The sequence below is a fragment of the Drosophila sechellia genome, chromosome 3L, assembly GCF_004382195.2.
Source record: "Drosophila sechellia strain sech25 chromosome 3L, ASM438219v1, whole genome shotgun sequence".
Taxonomy (NCBI): domain Eukaryota; kingdom Metazoa; phylum Arthropoda; class Insecta; order Diptera; family Drosophilidae; genus Drosophila; species Drosophila sechellia.
Window position 1 is genome coordinate 6,107,231 of NC_045951.1, and position 21,800 is coordinate 6,129,030.

The 21,800-nt window shown below is 46.2% G+C and overlaps 3 protein-coding genes and 1 pseudogene across 3 annotated transcripts; 2 read left to right on the forward strand and 2 right to left on the reverse strand.

Moving 5' to 3' along the window:
* Window positions 1–22: 22 nt before the first annotated feature.
* On the forward strand, window positions 23–2,748 carry LOC6611004 (annotated as a pseudogene).
* LOC6611005 (laminin subunit alpha) lies at window positions 2,388–16,556 on the reverse strand. The gene is made up of 15 exons (XM_032718891.1): window positions 16,141–16,556; window positions 15,647–15,793; window positions 13,633–14,257; window positions 13,341–13,550; window positions 12,868–13,281; window positions 12,529–12,801; window positions 11,611–12,463; window positions 10,904–11,555; window positions 10,561–10,841; window positions 10,271–10,499; window positions 9,742–10,212; window positions 7,780–9,680; window positions 4,527–7,718; window positions 4,253–4,467; window positions 2,388–4,188 (listed from the first exon to the last, which is right to left on the reverse strand). Exons 1-15 carry the CDS (start codon window positions 16,360–16,362, stop codon window positions 2,738–2,740), a joined length of 11,136 nt encoding a protein of 3,711 aa, XP_032574782.1. The 5' UTR covers window positions 16,363–16,556; the 3' UTR covers window positions 2,388–2,737.
* Window positions 16,557–19,042: 2,486 nt separating this feature from the next.
* On the forward strand, window positions 19,043–19,429 carry LOC116801142. The gene is made up of 2 exons (XM_032718949.1): window positions 19,043–19,153; window positions 19,216–19,429. The coding sequence occupies exons 1-2, from the start codon at window positions 19,120–19,122 to the stop codon at window positions 19,302–19,304; spliced, it is 123 nt and encodes a 40-aa protein (XP_032574840.1). The 5' UTR covers window positions 19,043–19,119; the 3' UTR covers window positions 19,305–19,429.
* A 1,746-nt stretch (window positions 19,430–21,175) lies between these two features.
* LOC6611006 lies at window positions 21,176–21,735 on the reverse strand. The gene is made up of 2 exons (XM_002035527.2): window positions 21,626–21,735; window positions 21,176–21,561 (listed from the first exon to the last, which is right to left on the reverse strand). Exons 1-2 carry the CDS (start codon window positions 21,684–21,686, stop codon window positions 21,284–21,286), a joined length of 339 nt encoding a protein of 112 aa, XP_002035563.1. The 5' UTR covers window positions 21,687–21,735; the 3' UTR covers window positions 21,176–21,283.
* Window positions 21,736–21,800: the final 65 nt, after the last annotated feature.

The window sequence follows — 21,800 nt, forward strand, 5'->3', positions numbered from 1 at the left end:
TGGATGGGATATGAGTAGGCCGAGAACGGAGTGTCATTCTCTGTCAATTCGGTAGCTTCCTTTGGCAGACCTTACCCCACATTTATCAAACTAAACCCGACTAACTCTCGCATCAGCAGCAAAATGGCATGGACACCACGGGATGAAGGTCTGCAGCAGCTCCTATAAATTCTCAAGGACTCGCAGTCTCGCGATAAAGCCACGCAGTTAGCCGTGCAAACGGTAAGTACCCAAGACCCAACTGAATTAGCAATCCTTATCGGGTTCCGTAGAAGCTGCAGCAACTCAACTGCTTACCGGACTTCAACAACTATCTCGTCTATGTTCTCACGAATCTGAAGATGGAGGACGAGGCAACGCGCTCCATGAGCGGTCTAATCCTCAAGAACAACATTCGCATGTACGACATCCCTCTGCAGCCGGAGCACATGGAGTATATTAAACACGAGTGCCTGCAGGCAGTGGGCGACTCTTCGCCCCAGATCCGTGCCACCGTGGGCATCCTGATCACCACCATCGCCAGCAATATCGGTCTGCACAACTGGCCGCAGCTGCTTCCATCTCTTTGCGAAATGCTTGACAACCAGGACTACAATATGTGCGAAGGAGCATTCAGTGTCGTCCAGAAAATTTGCGAGGACTCTGCCAAAATTTTGGACCATAGGCCATTAAAAACAATGATTACAAAGTTCCTGGAGTACTTTAAGCACAGCAGTCCAGTGATCCGCTCCCACGCCATTGCCTGCGTCAACCAGTTCATCATAAACAGATCACAGGCTCTGATGCTAAATATAGACAGCCTCATTGAGAACCTCTTAGACGTGCCCTCGGATGATGACCCATCGGTTCGCATGAACGTCTGCCATGCATTGGTGGGTCTGGTGCGGGACCGCTTAGACCTTATGATGCCGCACATGCCGCAGATTATTGGGGTATGAAGTTTTGACAGGATATTAAGGTTTAGTTTAAAAAAAAAATCTCTGTAGCTCATTTTGTTGTACTCCCTGGACGCCGATGAGAACGTGGCTCTGCAGGCCTGCGAGTTTTGGCTGTCATTGGGAAAGCAGAGAAACTGCAGGAATATACTTTCTCCCATTCTATCGCAGTTGGTCCCAGTTCTTGTTCGCCGAATACACGGAGACGGACATTGTTCTTCGGAAGGGCGATGTAGATGAAGATGACGAGGAGCCTGATAGACAGCAGGATATCAGTCCACGTTTCCACATGTCTCTCGTACACGGTATAAGTAATGAATTGGATGAAGACCCGGATGAAGACTGGGATTTGGCATGGAACTTGCGCAAGTGCAGCGCTTCTGCCCTCGACATTATTTCGAATATTTTCGGCGAAGAGTGTCTGCCCTTCTTGCTGCCCATCCTAAATGAGACGCTATTCCACCAGGAATGGGTGATCAAAGAGAGTGGTGTGCTCGCCCTGGGAGCTATTGCGGAGGGCTGCATGCAGGGCTTGATCCAACACTTGCCAGAGCTGATTCCCTACCTAATTAGCTGTCTGTCCGACGAGAAGCCACTCGTACGCTCCATTACATGCTGGACGCTCATGCGATTCCCCAAATGGGTGCTCAACCAGCTGCACGACCAGTACTTGAAGTCTCTGATAGAGGAACTGCTGAAGTGCATCCTGGACTCCAATAAGCGCGTTCAGGAAGCTGCGTGCTCTGCCTTTGCCACTCTGGAGGAGGAGGCCAGCACGCAACTGGTGCCCTACCTGGAGAATATGCTAAAGACGTTCGTCTTGGCCGTCTCCAAGTACCAGCAAAGGAATCGACGGACAATGTACGATGTCGTTGGTCTTTTGGCGGAGTCCGTCGGTCATCACATGAATAAACCGCAATATATTGACATCCTAATGCCTCCGCTAATGGATAAGTGGAACTTGGTGAAGGACGACGACGCGGATCTTATATATTTGTTGGAGTGCCTGTCGAGAATCGCCACTGCCTTGCAGTCCTCCTTTCTGCCCTACTGCGACTCGGTGTATCGAAAGGGCATCTCCATTATTGAGGAGACTATCAACCAGGACATGGTAACTAAGTTTGCTTCTTTTTTCAAGCTGTGTAAACAAAACATATCAAACGAATATCCCGACAAGGAGCGCATGGTTATCGCCCTGGATCTGGTGTCTGGCCTAACCGAGGGGCTGCGCAGTCTCATAGAGCCACTGGTGGCGAACAGCAGACTTTTGCAGCTGCTCTGCGAATGCATGGGCGACGGCATACCCGAAGTAAGCTTTACTTAATTAATAAACTTGTATATGGGATTAATATACCTAATATTAGGTCCGCCAATCGTCGTTTGCCCTGCTGGGTGATTTGAGCAAGGCCTGTTTTACCCAGGTATACCCCTACACGGACCAGTTCATTATGATCTTGGTGCAAAATGGTTTTATTTATTGGTTTATTGAAATTACAAAAATTCAAGATTCTCTTAAGGAGTTTTAAAAAGGATATAAATGTATGTAAATGGCTTCAATAGAATTGGCACGCAGTTTGGCTTATAGTACTAGAAAAATATACGACTGGCATCTTAGCTGAGGATCTATTACTTTGAAGACCTCCTGACTTTTTTCATGACCCGTCGATTTTGTTCGTTTGAAATTTGTTCGTTCGTTGTCCTTTGATTAGCAATTGTCGGCAAAAGTAGATTTTTCCTGGAAGTTTTTCGTAGTCGTTGTCCAAATAAATCATAGGTCCTTAAAGTCGTTCCGAAGTTCTTCATTAGTTGAGGGGACAATAGCCCTGCCAAATATCGCCAACGACCATGTTCGGCGTGATGTTGATCATCCTTTGGTTAACCTCCACCTTGCTGATGCAGCCCTTAAAGGACTTCTTGGTCTTGATGCCCGGGGCCCTCTGGAAGGCCACATGTCCGCCAAAGAACAGCGGACGATTGGTCCTTGTGATCACTGATCCTTCGTTGCCCACGCCGGGGTTGGAGCTAATGAAGTCCACGGCTATGTTGATCACAAACTTGGATTTGATGGCCTGGACATTGCGCGTCTTGCCATCGCAGAAGCTTTCGTTGTTGGGCAGCTTATAGTTGGTGGACACAATGTTCTTCAGATCGGTCTTTACGGTAAAGTACAAGGTGTTGTCTACCAGCTCGAGTATGGCATAAGAGTTCTTGCCGTGCACAGAGAAGAGCAATCCGTTGGGATCCCTCGGTCGGAAATCGAAGCTGATTTTCATCTCAGTGCCCACATCGAAGTGATCAAAGATCTTTACAAACGCCTTCTGGTTATTGAAGAACAACCCGCGTTCCACCTGCTCAGAGCACGGAACCACTCCAAACTCCTCCGGTGGTGTCTCCAGATCCATAGCGTCGAACTTGATGTTCTTGAGGCAGCCGTTAAAGAACGGCACTTCAGTCTTGAAATCGGTGAGGTTCTTTACCTCCGACTCCAGGAACTTATTAACCCCACCCAGATAGATGGGCAATTCGACAGCCAGTACCGGAGCGGATCTTTCCGCATTCAGATCCACGGATCCCGGCTGCTCCAACTTGTCGATGAGCAGGGAAACCCTGCGTTGGGTCCGCACCACCTCCACGGTGTGCCAGGTGCCGTCGTTCAGCTCCGCCTCGCTGGTGATCTTGGCCTGTAGCTGTGCACCCACCCGTATCTCGTATGTCACCCGACCGTCCAGAAGATACACGGCTATGAAGTCATCGCGCTGTTTACTTCCGGCATAGATGAGCAGGCCGTTGGGTCGCTCAGTGCGGAAGGAGATGCCAATGTCATGGTGACGGCGTACCTTCACCGGCAGTGAGTTAATCTGCAGGCGCTGCTCTCGCAGTCCATAGAATCGGTAGCCCGCCTCTGCAAAATCAACATCGAAATTGGGTTGCTCCGGCAACTTACAGCGCTCATCGCTGGGAAGATTCAGCTTGGCTGGTGGCCGCGTTGTTAGGGTCTTTTGCGGTGTTTTCGCCTCGATCTCCTTCTCCTCATCAATGACTATCGGGGATGGTGTCGTGGTAGTTGTCGTTGTCGAAGTAGTAGTAGTCGTTGTTGTGGTAGTTGTCGTGGTGGTCGTAGTGGGCGTTGTGGGCGGTAGTGTGGTTTCAATATCTGGCTTTAGTGGTGGCAGCGTATCGGCGTTTGACCACGGAGACTCCACCTCGTTGTCTCCACTTGGATAGTAACTGGGCACCAAACTTGGTTCGTAGGCTGTAAGCAAATAGATATGTTTATAAATCGGCTTTCAAGCGGAAGTTGTATCCTGGCAACTCACCTAGTACATGTGGTGGACAACTGTTGATGTTGCCATTCTTCTTCTCAGCACTGTTGGCAAAGTTAATGATCTCCTCGTTTACGGTTACATCGCTGATGCAACCGACAAAGTAGGCCAAAGAGGCCAAAGCGTTCCTCGGTGTTCGATAGTTGTCCGGCAAGCCAGCAAAGAAGATGTCACCACCCTCCAGGATTAGTGGTTGCGGGGAACCAAGTCTATAGGAATGTAAACATTTAGATTAGCATAGGAGTCCAAAAGTCTGCTCCAAACTCACCTCTTGTTATCCACATCATCGACCGAGAGACGCAGTTCACCTTGGGTGTGCTGAACAGTAACCACATGATCCTCGCCGTCGTTCAGAATACGATCGTCGATTACCAACTGACTGCCCATGCTGTTCAGCTTGAGCAAACCATCTTGCAGGCTGAGGCCAATGGTGGAACTCTGGTCATGACTGGCAGCATAGAAGAGTACGCCATTCGGTTGCGTGGTCTTGAAGTGCAGAACCACATGCAGATTGTTATCTGAGGAAACGTTGTTCATCCTCAGGAATCCGTACTCATGCGGCGCATATGACACCACCGTGGAGAACTTCGCCGAGCATCCTTCCTCAACTCCGCCGCCAGCTACGTATTCTGTAAGGTCTACCACTCCCTGGTTGATCACCACATTATCGATGCAGCCATCAAAGTTGGGTTGCAAACTTATCGAGGTATTCAGACGTCTCGGATGACCACCGAAGTATAATCTCCTCAGCTTGGGCAACTCCAAGTCCGCTTCCAATGGAGCATTGGTCCGTGATATTACTATATCGTCGACCTTGAGAAGGCCGTTTCTGTTTTCCCTTTCCGCCTGGACCTTGTGCCATTGGTTGTCATTGTAGCGATCCTGGCTGCCAGATTGAACGCCTCCACCTTCTCCCAAACTAATGTTGAAGAAGATAGCTCCGTCAATCATCTCAATGCTCATGTAGTGCTTATCCCTTCCATAGAAGAACAGCAGTCCATTGGAAGTATCCTTGTCTGCCTTGAAGCTGAACTGGATGCTGGAGCGGCTCTTCAAGTTCGATGTGGCGTTCAGCTGGACGTATCCATTACCCTTGAACCGCAGACCAGTTACCGGCTTCTTCTTCTCGAGCAGTACATCCCGCTCCCTGGCGCCCTGGTCGTTATCATCGCCATATACAAAGTTCCACAATCCTACGCTCTCATCGCCAATCTTTAGATCCTCAATGTCGCCGGAGAAGGAGTTAGTGGTCAGGTCTGGCGGAGCATTGAAGTCCGAAATACCCGGATAGCCACCAACAAATAGGCGACTGTTCTTATCCACATGAAGGATATTCTGGGATCCTTCCAGATAGCCAGACTTGCTGTGCTCAACCACATCACCGTTGGGTAGTTCTTCCCTAATTGTTAGCTTGGCGTTCGGACCCATGCGATCCACAACAGCCTGATACCAGCGCCCATCTGCCACGTACTTATCGCTGGTGATGCGTTCCGGGCCATTGCCCAAATCTATGGTGAGAATCGGATAGCCATTCACAATCTCAACGGCCACAAAGTCGTTGTTCTTCTGGGCGGTCTTGTTGTCATTGCCCAGATATAAAAGGAAACCGGATGGCTCGGTGGTGCGGAAGTAGGTCGATAGATTGGTACGAGTGGCCAGCAACTTGGTCTTTTCCGGTGTCTTCAGTTCCAGGATCGTGCTTGGCTTGAAATTGACGCCCACCTTTATGCTGTTGGCCAACTGGCGAGCAGCCTCCACTTGGGCCTTCAAGTTCTCAATTTCCTGGCCCAACTGTCGGCTCTGACTGCCCACACGGTGCTGCTGTTCCTCGATATCCTCTGCCAGTTCGTTTAGCTTCGAAACGGATCCTTCTACGTCATCCAGCTGTTTGTTAGCTTGAGAAACGTCCTTATTGGTCAGATCCAAATCCCTATTGATGCCATGCGCCTTTTCGAGTTCCTTTGGCGTTTGGACACTCACTGGTTCAAGTATCTCTAGGACGTTCTTCAAAATCTCCAGAGCATCACTGGCATTGGCATTTGAATTCTTCCACATATCCCTCTGTGACTCAGCTGGCAGTTGATCAATCAGCTTGTTAATATCCTTCAGCTGGTGTTCGGTGGCATTGTTCACGGCTGAGATTTTCTGCACCTTGCCGGCCGAGGCGTTTAGGCGGGGCTCTAGGTCGTCTTGTACCTTTTGCAGAGACTGTCGTGCTCTCTGGAGAAGATCCGTAGATCCAGTGTCAGCGAGATGAGCTCTTTCTTCTATGCCATCTGTCTTATCTGTGGCATTTCCGGCCGCAGAGATTGCATCCTGACTGAGTTTCTGCGCAGCTTCAACGGCCTCAACGATTCCCGAGTAGGCAGTTGCGGCCTTGATGGCCGGCTCCGCACTGGCGGTCATATCCGTGTATTGGGCAGCCAGATCCTGGGCCTTAATGGCCAATTCGGCCGCCTTCTGTTCGGCCTGATGGGTCAGGGCATCCGCCTCCTTATGCTGGTCCTCCATAACGGGTAATTCTTCGTCCACATTTTTATTTACCGAATTGAGCTCGGTCAGAGCATCTCTCAAGTTATCCAACTTCTGATTGATTTGACTGAGGGTCAGATCGCCATTGATGAGGAAATTGCCAGCATCAAAGATGTTCTTCTCTGCCTGTAGCTTTTGATCGGAAACGGTGTCGAATTTATAGTTGTCAAAGGCCTTCTGGTTGGCCACATTCCGGCGCTCCACGTCAGTGGACTTGGCTTGTGAAGCCTCGCTCCAGTTGTAAAGATCCTCCAGATGGTCGCTGAATTCCCCGATATCATTCTTGAGGGCATTGAGGCTCTTGTTTTGCTCCTTGATGGGCAGAACTAGATTGTTCACTTCCTCATAGAGTTTCCTCGCCTTTTCCAGGACTTGTTCATTGGGTGCAAGTTCGATACTGGTTCCGTTGATTTGTCCCAAAATGTGCTGTGCTTGCTCCAGAGCAGCATCAATCTTTGTGCTCGCTGCGGCCTCGAGGTTCTTGGAAAGGGCTTCCACCGATGCGATGGCTTCCTTGGCCTGGTCGGCACTCTTGACCGCCTCATCATAAGCAACTGTTATGTTACCCAAAGTGGTGCTCGAACGCTCACGGATATCCAAGGCGTTGGCCAGGGTCTGGTTGACCTGTTTGGCATAGGACTTGGCATCGGATTCCAATTCGCTGTTGGCCTTTTTGGATGGACTCAGGTCCACGCTGTTGGGATCCAATTGCTTAACGTTGGGCTCCAGTTCATCGGCCAGTTGGTCGTAATAGTTCAATTTTTGGCTGGTGAAGAATGCCAGGGTTACACTGTTGAAATCCTCCAGGACACTATCGATCTGATAGCGCATTCGATCAGTGACATCCAACAGGGCGTGGTGGCAGTTATTGCACTCCTGACAGCCCTCATCCTTGATCAGTACCCATCGATTCGGACAAGCGTCGCATCTGGAATGAAGAAAGTAGTTCACTCAACATTTAGAAACCAAAGATCACAAGTGATAGTTACCTATCTCCAATTACTCCTGGCAGACACTGGCACTTGCCGGTGTTGGGATTGCAACCGAATCCTCGTGAGTATCCCTGATTGCAATTGCACGGAGTGCAACCGTCCTTTTCGTATTTCCAATGGTCCACGGCGCATCGATCGCACTGTCGACCTGTCACTCCCGACTTGCAGGCACAGTGACCTGTGTGTGGGTCACACTGCGACGAATTGGAGGCAGCACCGCAGTCGCAGGCTCGGCACCCAACACCCGACTCAAATCCATAGTGATCCGGCTTGCAGCGATCGCAACGATCGCCAATAACGTTCTCGTGACAGGTACAGACGCCCACAAAGGGATCGCACGTCTGGGTGCCCAGGTCATCGCAGTCGCAGCTCTGGCAGTTCTTTAGCTTGATAGCATCGCCGTAGAATCCAGGTGCACACAGATTACAGGCAGCTCCGAAGGTGTTATTCAAGCAGAGAAGACATTCACCGGTCCTAGTGTCGCAAGATCCCTGATCCTCTGGATTGATGTTACCGGAACACTCGCACGGCTTGCACACCTGTCCTATGCTCTCTGGCTCTCCGTAGAAACCATTGGCGCAAGACTCGCAAACGGGTCCGGTATATCCTGGCTTGCACTCACAATGGATTTGGTCTCCGCTCTCGGAGATTTCGCAACTGGTGGCGAAGTTGTTCGAGTCAAATGGCAGTGGGCAAGCGCAGATCATACAATCTCCGGGTGTTCCATTCGTGGCGTTTCCATAGTAACCGGACACACAGCGGTCACAGTGATCACCCTCTGTTCCATGCTGGCACTTTGAACAGATTCCGGTAGCGCAATCGCAGGTCTCCGAATGACCATTGCACTCGCAGGGAATGCAGTAACCACCATAAGGTCCACTGGGATCTCGGTAGTAGCCCGGGGCACAGTCTTCGCACGAGTGTCCGGAGTAACCAGGTGGGCAGGAGCAACGTTCCACCGCCAGGAATTGGTATTCGCCAGTGCCATCTGCATCCTCATCGGCAAGGGTTAGATACACATCGGCCAAGTGGGTCACCAAGGTCTGTTCCCAATAGTTGGCTCTGATAAAGATTACTTTTAAATCCCGCAGAACCATCATGAAATCAGCTCGTGAAACTGGTTTTCCGGAAACTGTCTGGAAATTCGATTCCACTATATTGACGCGGTTGGTGAATGGTTCATTTCGGTTGGGCTGCTCATAGCTTGTATGAACCAGGACATTGTGTTCACTGAACAAAATGACATCCGGAGCTACAATGTATTTGCCGTCGAAGCCAGAAGTGAAGTGTAAAGTATATACCAGGTCTCCGCCATAAGCAGAGATGTGACTATTCTGGTTAAGCAGATAGTCCAGAACTCCAAAGTACGCAGGTCGTTCATCGTTGACCTCCCGTAAGGTAAAGTCTGCCTTCAGTGTGGTCTCATTCAGAAGAATTTCCTCCGCCGGCACGGGCCACATCTCAAACTTGACGCTCTCCTCGCGGAATTCCGGAGTACTGATGGACACATGCTTAAGCAGGCTCACATTGTAAACTCTTAGATAGGCACTGTCGCATCGCGAAGTCTTGCCAAAGCAGAAGCAAGTGGTGCAACCATCCGGATTCGATTCTTGCAGATTGTACGTTCCATCCACACACTGGTCACAATCCCTTCCAACCACATTCTTCTTGCAGAAGCAGGCGCCATCGATCTTGTCACACACCTCCAGTTCGGCGCCAGGCTTGTGGCAACTGCACTGCTCGCAGTGCGGGAAGTTAAAGTATCCATTGGAGCATACATCACAGGCCCTGCCCTCGATATTTTGCCGGCACTCGCAGGTTCCATTGAACAGATCGCACTGGGAGTTTCCATTGGCTATGCCCATAGGATTGCATGCACACTCCTCGCAGCCAATGACCTGGTGGACAATGAAATGCGATTTTTAGTATCTGCTGTAGAAGGCTAGTCAACAATCTTACCTGATGGAATCCGTAGGTGTTGGGGGCGCACTTCTCGCACAAGTCCCCAATGACATTGGGCGGACACATGCACTCTCCGGTGGTGGGCTCGCACATGGCGCTATTGGGACACTTGCATGGCTTGCAGTCGGGGAATCCGTAGTACCTACTGCGACAGGCTCCGCACGTGCGCTCAATCACATTCGGCTTGCACTGGCACTGACCTCCGAATGGATGACACTCGAAGCTCGTGGATCCGGCGTAGTCGCAATTGCAAGGCAATGCTCCACTATTGTAATCGGCTGTTAGAGAGAAAACGGATTTCTTGCAGAAATCACTGGCATTGTGGGTAATGTGGAAGTGGTCATGGCCGCAGTTCTGAATGAACTCCTTGGTCTGGTCGAAGGTCTCTTCCACCAGTAGGTCATCATTGTACTGCTTCAAGGGCACAACCACCAGATAGTCCAGCCAAACGCTCTGGGATCGATCGGTCTATAACAAAATTTGCGGTTTTAAAGTTGCTTAAGTTTGTATTTCATAATGGTCTTACCGTGATCGTGAACTTGAACTCGTCGTCAATCTCGAACGAACCCTCTCCGGCGGGGCGAATCACACCGCGGCATCCGGAACTCGATGGACAGTGCTGAATGTCGAACTTGCCATCGTACTGGTTCTTGCCCGCTGTCAGCGTGTAGTACACCTGGTATTTGGGATGGCTCGGTTGGTAGTACTTCACAAGGATCACAAACAGATTCGGTTTCGTAGCTTCAACCTTTGATCTGTAAGTAATTGTTGGGGTTATATACTGCATAATATAATATAAAGTAGTGACAAACTCACTCAATCACGATGGTTGCTTCATTTTGACTGTCTAAGTGGACCAACTTAACTCGTTCATCGAGTGAGGCATATGGAGGTTTGTTGGTGGCAATGCGGTCCTCATGATCAGTTTCGAACTCAATCTTCTTGGAATCGGGAACGGAACGGAATTTCGGAGTGGCGCATTGCTGATCATGGATCACACAGATGGGACTTGGGTTGATGTAGTCAATGGACCATTGCTCGACGGGAATTGCTGTCACCGAGATAATCGGGAAACGGGAACCATCTTCGATGTCAGCCTGAAAAATATAGGAAGGTTATTATTATGTTTCCAATAGCTGGATTTGTATTCACAACTCACAGAGATGATGACTGGCTGCAAATCCTCCTTGTTAACATAGAAGGACTTCTCCATACCATCCTCGTTAACTGATGTTCGGCAAATAGTCGAGTATAAGCATGGATACAACAGCACGGATGTCTCTGAATCTGGATTATCCTTTAGTTTTAAGTTGATATAGTAACTGTCGGGGAAGTTCCTATCGCTGATATAGTCAATCACGAAGATATATTGACCACTTCGTGGCACATCCACGATGTAGTGCAGCTCATTTTGGGATCCGCTCAGTACGGGAATATCACCGACATGGCTCACAATCTGCAGATGCTCCGGATCAGTGTACACCTCGACGGGATTGGTCGGCTTAGAGTTTTCACCGATGACGAATGGAGTTGCTGCTGGTGAAAACACTTCCACAGAGGCGTACTTGTAGTGACGGCACAGCTCCATGTTGCCCAGTTCACAGGGATTTGAGATGTGACGTGTTAGAATTCCGGCTTCGTAGTAGGCGGCGGGTAGGAGAACAAAGTAATCGAGCATCACATTCTTGTTGGCCTTGGTGGTAAAGACATAACGACCCGGATCCAAAACAATGGCTGAGGGTTTCACTCCCAAGGGCCCCGCAACAGTTACGAACTGAGGTTCCGATGTGGGTTGCAGTAGAACCTTTACACTGTGAAATCGGAATAATTAAGATCTTTCTCTAGCAAAGTTGTACAAATACTTACTGCTGATCCACCTCCAGAGGATTGTCTGAATTAACCGAAATGGTGGCAGTGACATTCTCGGCATTAGGATTCACGTATCGCAGGACAATGCGGTACAGAGATGACTTAAAGACATTGACCTCGTTGCGCACATCGTTCTGAATGGCGTTGAAAACCACATAGCCCTTGCTGCTAAATCCGGGGAATGCCGCCTCATCGTAATCGTAGCGCACCTGAGTGCCCGATGGGAGTGATCCATCCTCGTATTCGTACTGGAACTGATGCAGCGTTGGGAAGAAGTGGGTGGTCAGTGGCTGGGTACATGCCAGACCCGTAATCCTCGGGTGGCACTTGCACTGGCCGCTGATCTTGTCGCAAACACTTTGCCACGAGCCGCCCACATCGCAACTGCAGTCCTTGCAGCCAAACAGCGAGGCACTGTCCAGATCGAAGGTACCATCCCGACACTCCTGGCAGCGCCTGCCCTGAGTATGCGGCTTACAGGGACACTGTCCGGACTTGGAGGTACAGGTGTCCAGTGCGGAAATAGTACCATCTGTCCAACAATCGCAAATCTCACATCCCTCGGTATTGCTGATGTTCAGGTTCCAGTACAAGGGCTTGCACTCATTGCAGATCCTGCCCGTCACTCGCTCCTTGCACTTGCACAGCTCACCCACGGGCACCGATCCGCATCCGGCGAACTTATCGATCACTCCTGCAGGATCACAGTTGCAGTCCTCGCAGCTGGGGAAGTTGTAGAAACCCTCCTTACACGAATCGCACTGACGTCCGTCGAAGTTGGGCTGACACAAGCACTGTCCATCCGAATTACAGGACACTCCCTGAGATCCGTGAGAGTCACAGTGACAAGCTGTAAATCAAGAGAAACCAGAAGTTATTAAAATTGAAATGTATCTGATGGCTGAGGATACATACGTAGACAATCCGGATAGCTGTAGTATCCGGCAGTACAGAGCGTGCACTGTTTCCCGGCAAAGTTGTTGAGGCAGTTACATTTGCCGGTGTTGTCGCAGGTGATCGCCGAGCTACCCGTGCTGGAGCAGTTGCAGGGCTTGCAGTCCGGATAGTTGTAGAATCCTGGCAAGCACTGATCGCATCTTGGGCCTCCGAAACCTTCACGGCAGATGCACTGGCCAGACTGCTTGTTGCAGATTTCCGACTCTGTGCCCTGGTTGTCGCAGTCGCAGTCTGCCATAGAGAATTAGAATCAGCATCAGTAAGTTTTTCAACTTTAAACTATTATTAAGGTCTTACATGAGCAAGTGGGGTAGTTGAAGTACCCGTGCTTGCAGCGCTCGCAGTTGTCGCCTCCGAAATTGGTCAAGCACTTGCACTCTCCAGTGGTCACGTTGCAGTCGTTGGTAATCGAGCCGATCTTGTTGCACTCGCAGGCCTTGCACTCGGGAAATCCGTAGTATCCCTCGGCGCACTGCTTACAGTAGGCCCCCGCAAAGTTGATCTTGCACGGGCACTGCTGTCCGCTTTCCGCCTCGCAGTGGTAGCCGTTGGTTCCATTGAGATTGCATTCGCACTCCCGGCAATTTGGGTAACCATAGTATCCATACGCGCAGGAGTCGCAGCTTGGCGGCTGGAAGGCAGCACGGCACTCACAGTTTCCGGTCTCCTCCTCGCAGTGTCCGGTGGAGAAGAAATAGTCACATTGGCAGGCTAAATGGATGGGAGAACGATGGTATTACCGATTCCTTTAAATTATATCTGGTTCTTACGGCTGCACACATCGGTCTCGTTCCAGTGCTTTTCCTTGGGTCTATAGTATTTCGGCTTGCACTTGTTGCAGTTAATTCCCACGGTATTGTGCTGACAGTTCTGGCAAACACCACCACCATCGTAGTGTCCGTGAATGTCCAGGGAGAGTCCCTTGCGGTTCACTTCCTCATCGTACTTGCACTCGTTGCTGTGACCATGACAGTTGCAGGCTAGAAATAAAATTCGGAATTTAAAATCCCGTCCTTGTCCGCTCAAGAGAGATGTCCGTTCAAGGGACTATACAATACTTACGTTCGCAGTTGAATGGTCGGGCGTTGGTGTTTTGGCGCCACTTTTTCTGCTCGAATCCAGGGCAGCACTCGTTACACTGGATGCCGCAAGTGTGATGCTGGCAACGGCATGCGAGGATGCGGACTGGGCTCTTCGGGTCCTTGACGTCACAGGTGTCGGCGTGTCCGTTGCACATGCACCTTCCTCCGATCGAGATGTCCTTGATCGAGTAGAAGTAACGACGCGTCACCGTGGGATCTTGTCGAGCCACAGACATCAAATGTCCCAAAAGATTCTTCGTGCGAAGCAGACGAATCCTGACGTTAGTGGCACGCGTCCATTCCTGCAGCACCGTTGAGTTGAAATAGTTGGTGGAGCTGGGTCGCTCATTGAGCAGCATCACGGGAATCTCGCCGTTCTCCAGCGGCACAATCTTTGAGTATTCAGTGGTGCAGATGACATCGTCGTCGCGGGTAATTGGCTTGTATGTGTCCTTGCCAAAGTACGTCTCACAATCGGCGGGGGTATCGGAAAAGTGCTGCCAAGGCGTCCAGGTCTTGCCATAATCCGTGGACTTCTCCAGCGTCCAGAGACCCGGACGAGGGGAGTTGCCCATGCGAATGAACAAATAGGCCACATGGAATTCCTGAAAAAAGCGAACAGATGACAAAATATATTACATATTACGCGTATTGTTAAATAAATAATGTCATTAAAAAACACCAAATAAGTTAAAGATAAGATTTATTCATTTCATTTTCAATATAAGAGTCTTCAACCATTTTAAGGAGTGTCCTATATCTTTTTTTACCCAGTTGAGTTTTTCAAGTCTCCCGCAAGACACAAAATTCATTTTGCACAAGCAAATTCATTGAAATTTATTAGTCCAATGTACACATTACGTATGTATATATGGACGTACTACATCACAGCTCAGACAAATGTGAGACGCCAACATGAGATCACTGTGGGGAAATTAACTCCAAATGTTCTGCAGTAGAATCGGCCACTTTATCTTCGTTTATTTATATTTTCTTGGTTTATGTTTGCTTTTTAATTTGGCTTCAATTGAAAGCGAACTGAGAGATACGAAGATCCTACACATATAGAAAGATACAGCCATGCGTTAATATCTTTGTACACACATGTTTGGTTTCCGAGATTTGTTTACTTTTCTGTGTTTTCATTAGTTTCACCCATGTGGAAGTTCATGATTTTGAAGCAAGAAACCTCGATGTACATAATTTTGCAAATATGTATCTCACAAATTTAGCATTCGAATTGCCAGCATTCGTAGTGTCTATATATAAACCACAGTTTCATATTCAGTTGCATTCTGTGAATTAGGAAAAGTGCAACTAAGGAATTAACATGAATGAGATCATGCTCAGCTGTTGAAATCTTAGCGCAATTATTCTTCAAATTAAATTGGGGACCTCGTGGATTACTCGTTTCCGTTGCAAGTGAGATAAGAACGTAGGCGAGTCCGAGGCACAACTTTTTATAGAACAAACTGAGACACAATCTGGTGATAAGACTGTAGTTTCTTGCGACTGGGGCTCATTATCAGGCTGCTCTCAATTCATATTTGTCGCATGCTGGTGTGCCTTTAGAAACATAATGCCTTTATCGCTAAAAAACCATTCCGAATGAACCGCTCGAAAAAGTCAATGCTCCGAGTCGGTTTCTAAGCAGCTTGTAAACCGAGACCTCCCATTCAAAAGTGTGTGTGTATGTATGTTCGTACATATCTCTGTGTATATTGTATGTAAGAGCTGCTGACATACTGATAACCCACAACTCCAAAGCCTTCCCCTTTGCCAACAATAAATACTCGAGCTCAGCAACATTTTTTTTCGTTCAGTTTTTGCTGTGTCGACGTCGACGAAATGAAAACCCATTAAAATTGTTTTCAAATTTTACGATCCGATCCCATCGGTCGAACCCAAAAACGAGTTGCATCCATCCACCGTCTCCCTCCTATGCGTTTCTTAGGCGGATACCTTGGGTATCTTTTATGTTCTCTGCTGCTTACCTGTTCGAAGTTGATGGTCAAATTGACTTCATTGAATTTCATGCCCCTGGACAGCGGAGGACTCTGCCACCAGGCCTCGGTGCCATCGATCGCGTTCTCTGGCGGATGATTCCTCTCCGGCACCGCGGGATCGCAGTAATCGCAGACCTACAAAGAGGCAGGGAACACATGTTAGAAAAAGTAAATGGAATCCAAATTGAGTCCAGAGTATTTTTAGGGTCCAATTCGAATGTTCAACACATATGGGGGACGTCTAAATGCAGTGCACACTTGAAATATAAAGTTTTGAATTTTTAACTAAATAATACTTTGAAGAAATTCGGAATTATGTTGGAAAACTAATGCACTCGATGGTAATATGTTATCTTTCCTGATTTAGCTTTATTTTAAAATTAAACAGCAACATTTTTTTTCAGTGTAAAGTTAAAGATTATCTCATCATGTGTGTATACTGAAAAGATTTTTGGGCGTTGCTGGATGTCGATTATAGTTACCTGTCCCTGGATAACTGAATAGTCGATGTGATCGTGTTCCGTATTGGCTCCCACTAGTTTACAGTAGAGCTCTGGTCCATCCGTATCCTGGCCACACGTAGCTGTGGCATAAATCTTCCTGCCGGTGGCCAGATTGAAATATGGTGGCGTTAGCTCCGCCTGGCAATAGGAAATGGCCAGGATCACTAGCAGAGCCCCAATGGAGGTCACTCCGTGCCCCATTGCGCCGAGAGTTCAAGCACCCGCGCTGCGATAACGACAGTCCTTTCTCCACGGACCACTTCCGGTTCTATCTCTTTCTTTCCCGGTTCACTTATGTATGTATTTCACTTTCTTATCTGCTGTATTTCACTTTTTCACTGTTCTTTTCGTATTCCTTTGGTAGAGCTCATCCAACCGCACTGGATGGCTCTTCTCGAGCAACTGATGGAACCGCAGCGAGAAGTTTTCCTCGAGACCCCGAAAAATTTTATTTTGATAGTCGTCCGATCGGCTCTTTTCGTATGCCTTCGGCTGTTCTCGTGTTCGGCATTCTATACAGCTGAGAAAACGATAGTCTTTCCGACCTATGTTGTATATTCACATCCTCTTATCCGTCTTTTTTCAGAATGTTGTGTTCTCCGGCTTGGTTGAAAATCTGGAGCCGGAATAAAAGATACGGATTATCGCCATTTGACTTGTGAGGTTATTTAATCATTTAAAATATATGTAATTGTATTTAATTTGTTCATTATATCAGCATTTAATTGGGTTCATCATGACATAGGATAATAAAAGTTAGTTGCTAGATTGTTAACAAAGTTTCATCATCTGTAAGCAAAGTTACTTAAGACCAAGATTTTAAAATGATTTTATTGCAGCTTTTACTATTATCTCACATGAAATATGTTTATAATGTTAATTGTCCTTGGAGAATGCCCTAAAATAAATTTTACGAAAAATTCAAATTTCATGTGTGTTCCTTGATAGGAGTTTCTTCCACATTACTTGGGAGCCCATCTAACTGGTCTCGCATTTCGTGAGCAACTGATTAAACTACAACGAGAAGTTTTCCCGAGGCCCCAAAAGTTTTGGTGTTCGTAGTCGCTCGATCGGCAGTCGATCGGTGCTCTTCTCTTTGGCACTTTAATTTAACTGAGAGAATGCCCGTCTATCCGATTTTGTTTTGCTCTGAACGTATGTTTACAAAATCTTTTCCAGCTATTTGTTTTTTTTCTTATTCGCCGGCCGGGCGGAATCGGAACAAAACAAAACGGAAAACCGGTTCGTTGCCATCGGGGAACGTTGTGGAATTGGTGAAACGCCTTCCGTAAATGAAGATTGACTTTAGCACTAAGAAAATGTATACTCTAACTTTTATTAAAATGTACTACAATTTGAGAGTTTAAGGTTGAATATTTTATAAGAAATTGTATGGTACAGGATAACTAAAAAATTAAAAAAAAACCACAGCATGATAAATTCCTAGCATACTTTCTGGCGTTAAGCTGGGATAATTTTTTGCTTTTAAGGGTTCTTAAATTGATAATATGGATGGATATTGTGAAAAAATTAAGCATTGATATTACAACAAAAATGTTATGTTTAAAGTCCGGCTATTAGTCCCCAAACATTTTTATTAAGTTTTAATTGCAGCCTGCAATATAATTTAATTTATATGTGCTTAAATGATTTTCCATTAAGCTATGGCCTTTCGTTTAACCAGAAGTGTTACTGACCAAAGAATCGAATAAAGCGCACCTCAATTTTAGCCCACGATCGACGAAATCTTGAAGTTTATTGCTATACCGATTAAAAAAGCCAAATGCAGAGACTAGCTAGCAGCAGCAACTATTGAAAATCACGATCACAGCTAAATATTGTGCAAAATTCATGACCAAAGTGTTGGGGCAATTCGGATTTCGCGTTTTGTATTTTGTTTTTGGTAACTGTATTGGTTGTAGCCAAACTCGTTTTCTGCCGTTTGCAATGACATAAGTAATTGCATTGATAAAGCCTGTGCCGAGTGTCAGAACGGCCAGTTCTTTTTATTTTTGGCCTCAATTGCTGCGCCTGCGCAGCAGCTTAAGCTTCTCAGCTCCTCATGGCTGTATGTAAACGAGTTCTGATGACGTAATTCGCATCGCGCAGTTCTGCGCCTTTGCCTTATGCAATATGCACGCAAATGAACAAATTAATGGAAATATGTGCTTGTAAAAAAATGAGGAAAAAATTCGACGATTGCAACATCAACAAGAAGTTCTCGATTTAGCTCAGCCCACACAGCAGCTGCACAGTGGGCCATATAATATCAGACTCAGAAAAGTTGTCCAGTTATATGTACATATATTCAAATATATTCTATAAAGTAAATTTATTTTGTAAATACTAAAATTATTAATCTGAAAATCAGGTAAGATTTGCAAATAATTTTACAAAAAACTCATTAAAATTCACCGACTGCAGAGTGAGCAAAAATATGCTTGCATGGTACAAAAAAAAATGGAGAAAGATAATTAACAAAAACGTTGCATGCTTAATTGACACCCACTTGCTAAAAATATAATGTGTGTAAATAAGCACTCAAAAAAGAATAAATAGCAATTGCAACACCAGTAAAAAACTGTTTCTGTACAGTGGAAAGGTTATGTGATAAAAGGTATCTGCATTTGGCCATATGCGAAGTGAAACTAGTGATTTGCACAGTGGGGCAAGTTCACATTTGCACGTTTTGCGATTACACGGCCATTCATATTTCAATTTGACTTTATGTGCTAATTAGCCCATTAAAACCGCAACGCCTCTAAGTGGCACGACCTTTTGGCCAACCAATTTGCTCCACTGTGCCGCCTCCGCCGACGTCGACGTCAACGGAGCAGCTGCCGCTCACCAAATGATTTCACTTATTCGCGATTACATGCGCAGATTCGTGTTCAATTTGGTTCTAAGTCTCGACGCGTGTGCATGAAGGCAGTTCTTTGAGTTCTCGACTTTATCGCCATGGTGCTGCTGCGAGTGATCAAGTATCTAGTGGGTTAGTGAGAGTGTTTTGGCCAGGTGTTAAGCACGTTATTTCATCACTATCTTCCTTTGAAGGCTGCGTGGTCCGGGTCTGCAACGAGTTGTCCCAGAACATGAGTTCACTGAACAAAATGTTCAAGTACCATTTGCTGGAGGTTAGCTAGAGATCCCGGGATGTGGAGCTAAACACCCTTACTGATTAGATATAGTTTTTTTTCGCCTGTCGAACAAGTTCGTTGCTCAAGTCTTTCGTTATGTGTTCCAATAAAACGTATTTTATCCAAACAAACACTGCATTTATAACGGTCTCTGTTGTATAATGGCAACTCTAACCTTGAGGCAACTTGCGCAACCCTGCACAGAAAGAAAATATACATGGCAGTAGTAGTTTTTGAACTAGTTTTTCCCAACTACAAGCATTTTTTTTTGTGTGTAGCCAAAAGAAATCCACGGGCAAGCAGCATTCAATTTCAAGTTGATTTCGGGGGCTACTCACTCGATCGGAACCAAGTCGCTGTTCTAGAGAATCACACGCTAGAGCTAAATAGGGCTGAGCCTTGGATTTTCCCATCGAAAAGAAATCCCGGCCAGCGCGTTGAAAGTATCACCGACAAGGTCTCGTCATGACTGATTGTACAAATAAGCCAATATTTACAATTAAAGCCGGCTAAACAATGCGCGAACAAGTTTGCACAGAAAAAGAAAATAAATGTGTAAATAAAACAAAGCGAAAAAAAGGCATACATTATTAGCATTTGTCCACTCGCGACAGTCGTGTCGTCACACATAAGCGCCTTAAGAAATAAATTTCTCGAATTCAGTAGCGAAAAAATCCCCGACATCATTAGAGGGCTTGGTCGATAGAGACGTCATTCCTTTTACGCTCAACACCTCGGGTCCATTCATTAATATGATTAATTTCAGTTCTGGCCGCTCACAATGCTCACAACGTGTTATCCGTTGTGGCTTTATATCTTAATTATAAAGATGGGTCAAGTCCAATGGCCAGTTGGATCGCAGACATCACTAGTGGAAGCGGTTTGGTAACAGATGCGTGATTTTATGACGTCTTAATTGGCGGTAACATTTTCCTATAAATACCCCTCTTAACTTTATATCCATATTCACACCTTTTTCATTCGTTAAGAGTCGTGTGTGGCAAAAGAGTGAAAATAGCGATTGAGGTAAACAGAAAGTATGAATTTATAACTTAATCGCTCGAACGTTAATCTTTTTTTGAATTTGAGAAACGGAGACCTCTTTCAGTTCTTGTCAAAACGTTTCCACAAGATATTGTGTCCTAATTTTATCTGTATAAGAGAGAGTTTGTAAATGCGTTGTAAAAACGTGAATAATGGTGAAAATTTTCTTATTGCTTACTTTTTAAATGAATTATACCTCGATTGCGAAAAGTGTGAAATTCTTCCAGCTGTGTAAGCCTGTTAAATATGTTAAGTGTAATCAAAAGACTAATTGTGCACCACTGTTAAGTTAAATTATCAACAAAATATGGTAATTGTTTGTTTACCTTATTAAAAATGAAGCTTCGTTGAATTATTTAAAGAAAAACAAGAGTTTCAGCCGGGAAAAGTAATTTTTGTTAGGGGTAAATATAATATTAAGCAAAAAAGGATAAGGATATGTTTGGAAAAGGCAATTTTGGTTTGTTCCTGCGAATTAAAGAGAATTTATAGTGGGATTCCAGCGGAATCTCCGACGGGCTTTTAAATGGTTAGTCGAAAGTTTAACCAAGAAATCCGTCGGTGTTATGAAATTTGGAGTGCTACTTGGTAAATTTGCTCTGATTTTATGAATACGTTTTTAAGTCATCTTCTTTACATTGATGGATTTTATAAAACGGAAATTAAAGCGAAATTTTCATCCTGGTAAGTATTTTAACCATGGTTCTTCACAATAATCTGTTTTAAACCTTTAATTCGATTCAAAAGAAGTTTCTAAAACACCAAGGTTGAATTTTAATTTGTTTGGTTGAAAATTGTAAAGAATTTAGAGAAGATTTCTGTAACATCCAATATATAATAGTTTTAAGCCAAATCCTTTATTTTAAAACTTTAACAATATTTAAACCTACAAGATGTGGCAAATGCAATCTCGATATTTGTCTAATAGACTAGGATATTTTCTATTGATCCCTTATGAAGGTCCTGCCAAAGTTGATGACACTGCTCACGAATCCGAGCATGGAGGTTATCATGGAATGGGCGTGCTTGGAGCTCTCCGTCGTTTCTCCCTTGTCGCTTCTGCTGGGCCTTTTCACTTCTTTACGACTTCCCGACGGCGATTCTTCGGTGGCAAAAAGACGATCCAACCTGAGGATGGGTTTCTTGAACCATTCGCCGCTGATCTCGTTGTTCCGTTCGTCATCCTCCCGGCTGAATCTATCGAATGGCAGGGCGTTGACTTGAAAGAAAATGCAGTTAGGCTTAAAATATTGTAATGATACCATGATGATACAGTGACTCACTTGTCTGCATGACTAGACATCCGATAAGGAAGAGCAAAACCATCTTGCTTTCTGAGGTCATTTCGATTGTACTTTTCGCACTAGCCGGAGATTGATAACTGACTGAATCGAATGCCAGAGAGTTCAGATTTTATAGACGCCAGCCGACGGCGGATGTCGCCCCACATTCTACGTG

Bases quoted from the DNA above. Each gene is read 5' to 3' on its own strand.
- LOC6611005 (XM_032718891.1), bottom strand. From the start codon at position 16,362: ATGGGGCACGGAGTGACCTCCATTGGGGCTCTGCTAGTGATCCTGGCC. The intron at 15,794-16,140 runs GTAACTATAATC...GCCTCTTTGTAG, and splicing joins ATTCAGTTATCCAGGGACAG to GTCTGCGATTACTGCGATCC. The intron at 12,802-12,867 runs GTAAGACCTTAA...TCTCTATGGCAG, and splicing joins CAACTACCCCACTTGCTCAT to ACTGCGACTGCGACAACCAG.
- LOC6611006 (XM_002035527.2), bottom strand. From the start codon at position 21,686: ATGACCTCAGAAAGCAAGATGGTTTTGCTCTTCCTTATCGGATGTCTA. The intron at 21,562-21,625 runs GTGAGTCACTGT...TTTTCTTTCAAG, and splicing joins ATGTCTAGTCATGCAGACAA to TCAACGCCCTGCCATTCGAT.
- LOC116801142 (XM_032718949.1), top strand. From the start codon at position 19,120: ATGGTGCTGCTGCGAGTGATCAAGTATCTAGTGG. The intron at 19,154-19,215 runs GTTAGTGAGAGT...CTTCCTTTGAAG, and splicing joins AGTGATCAAGTATCTAGTGG to GCTGCGTGGTCCGGGTCTGC.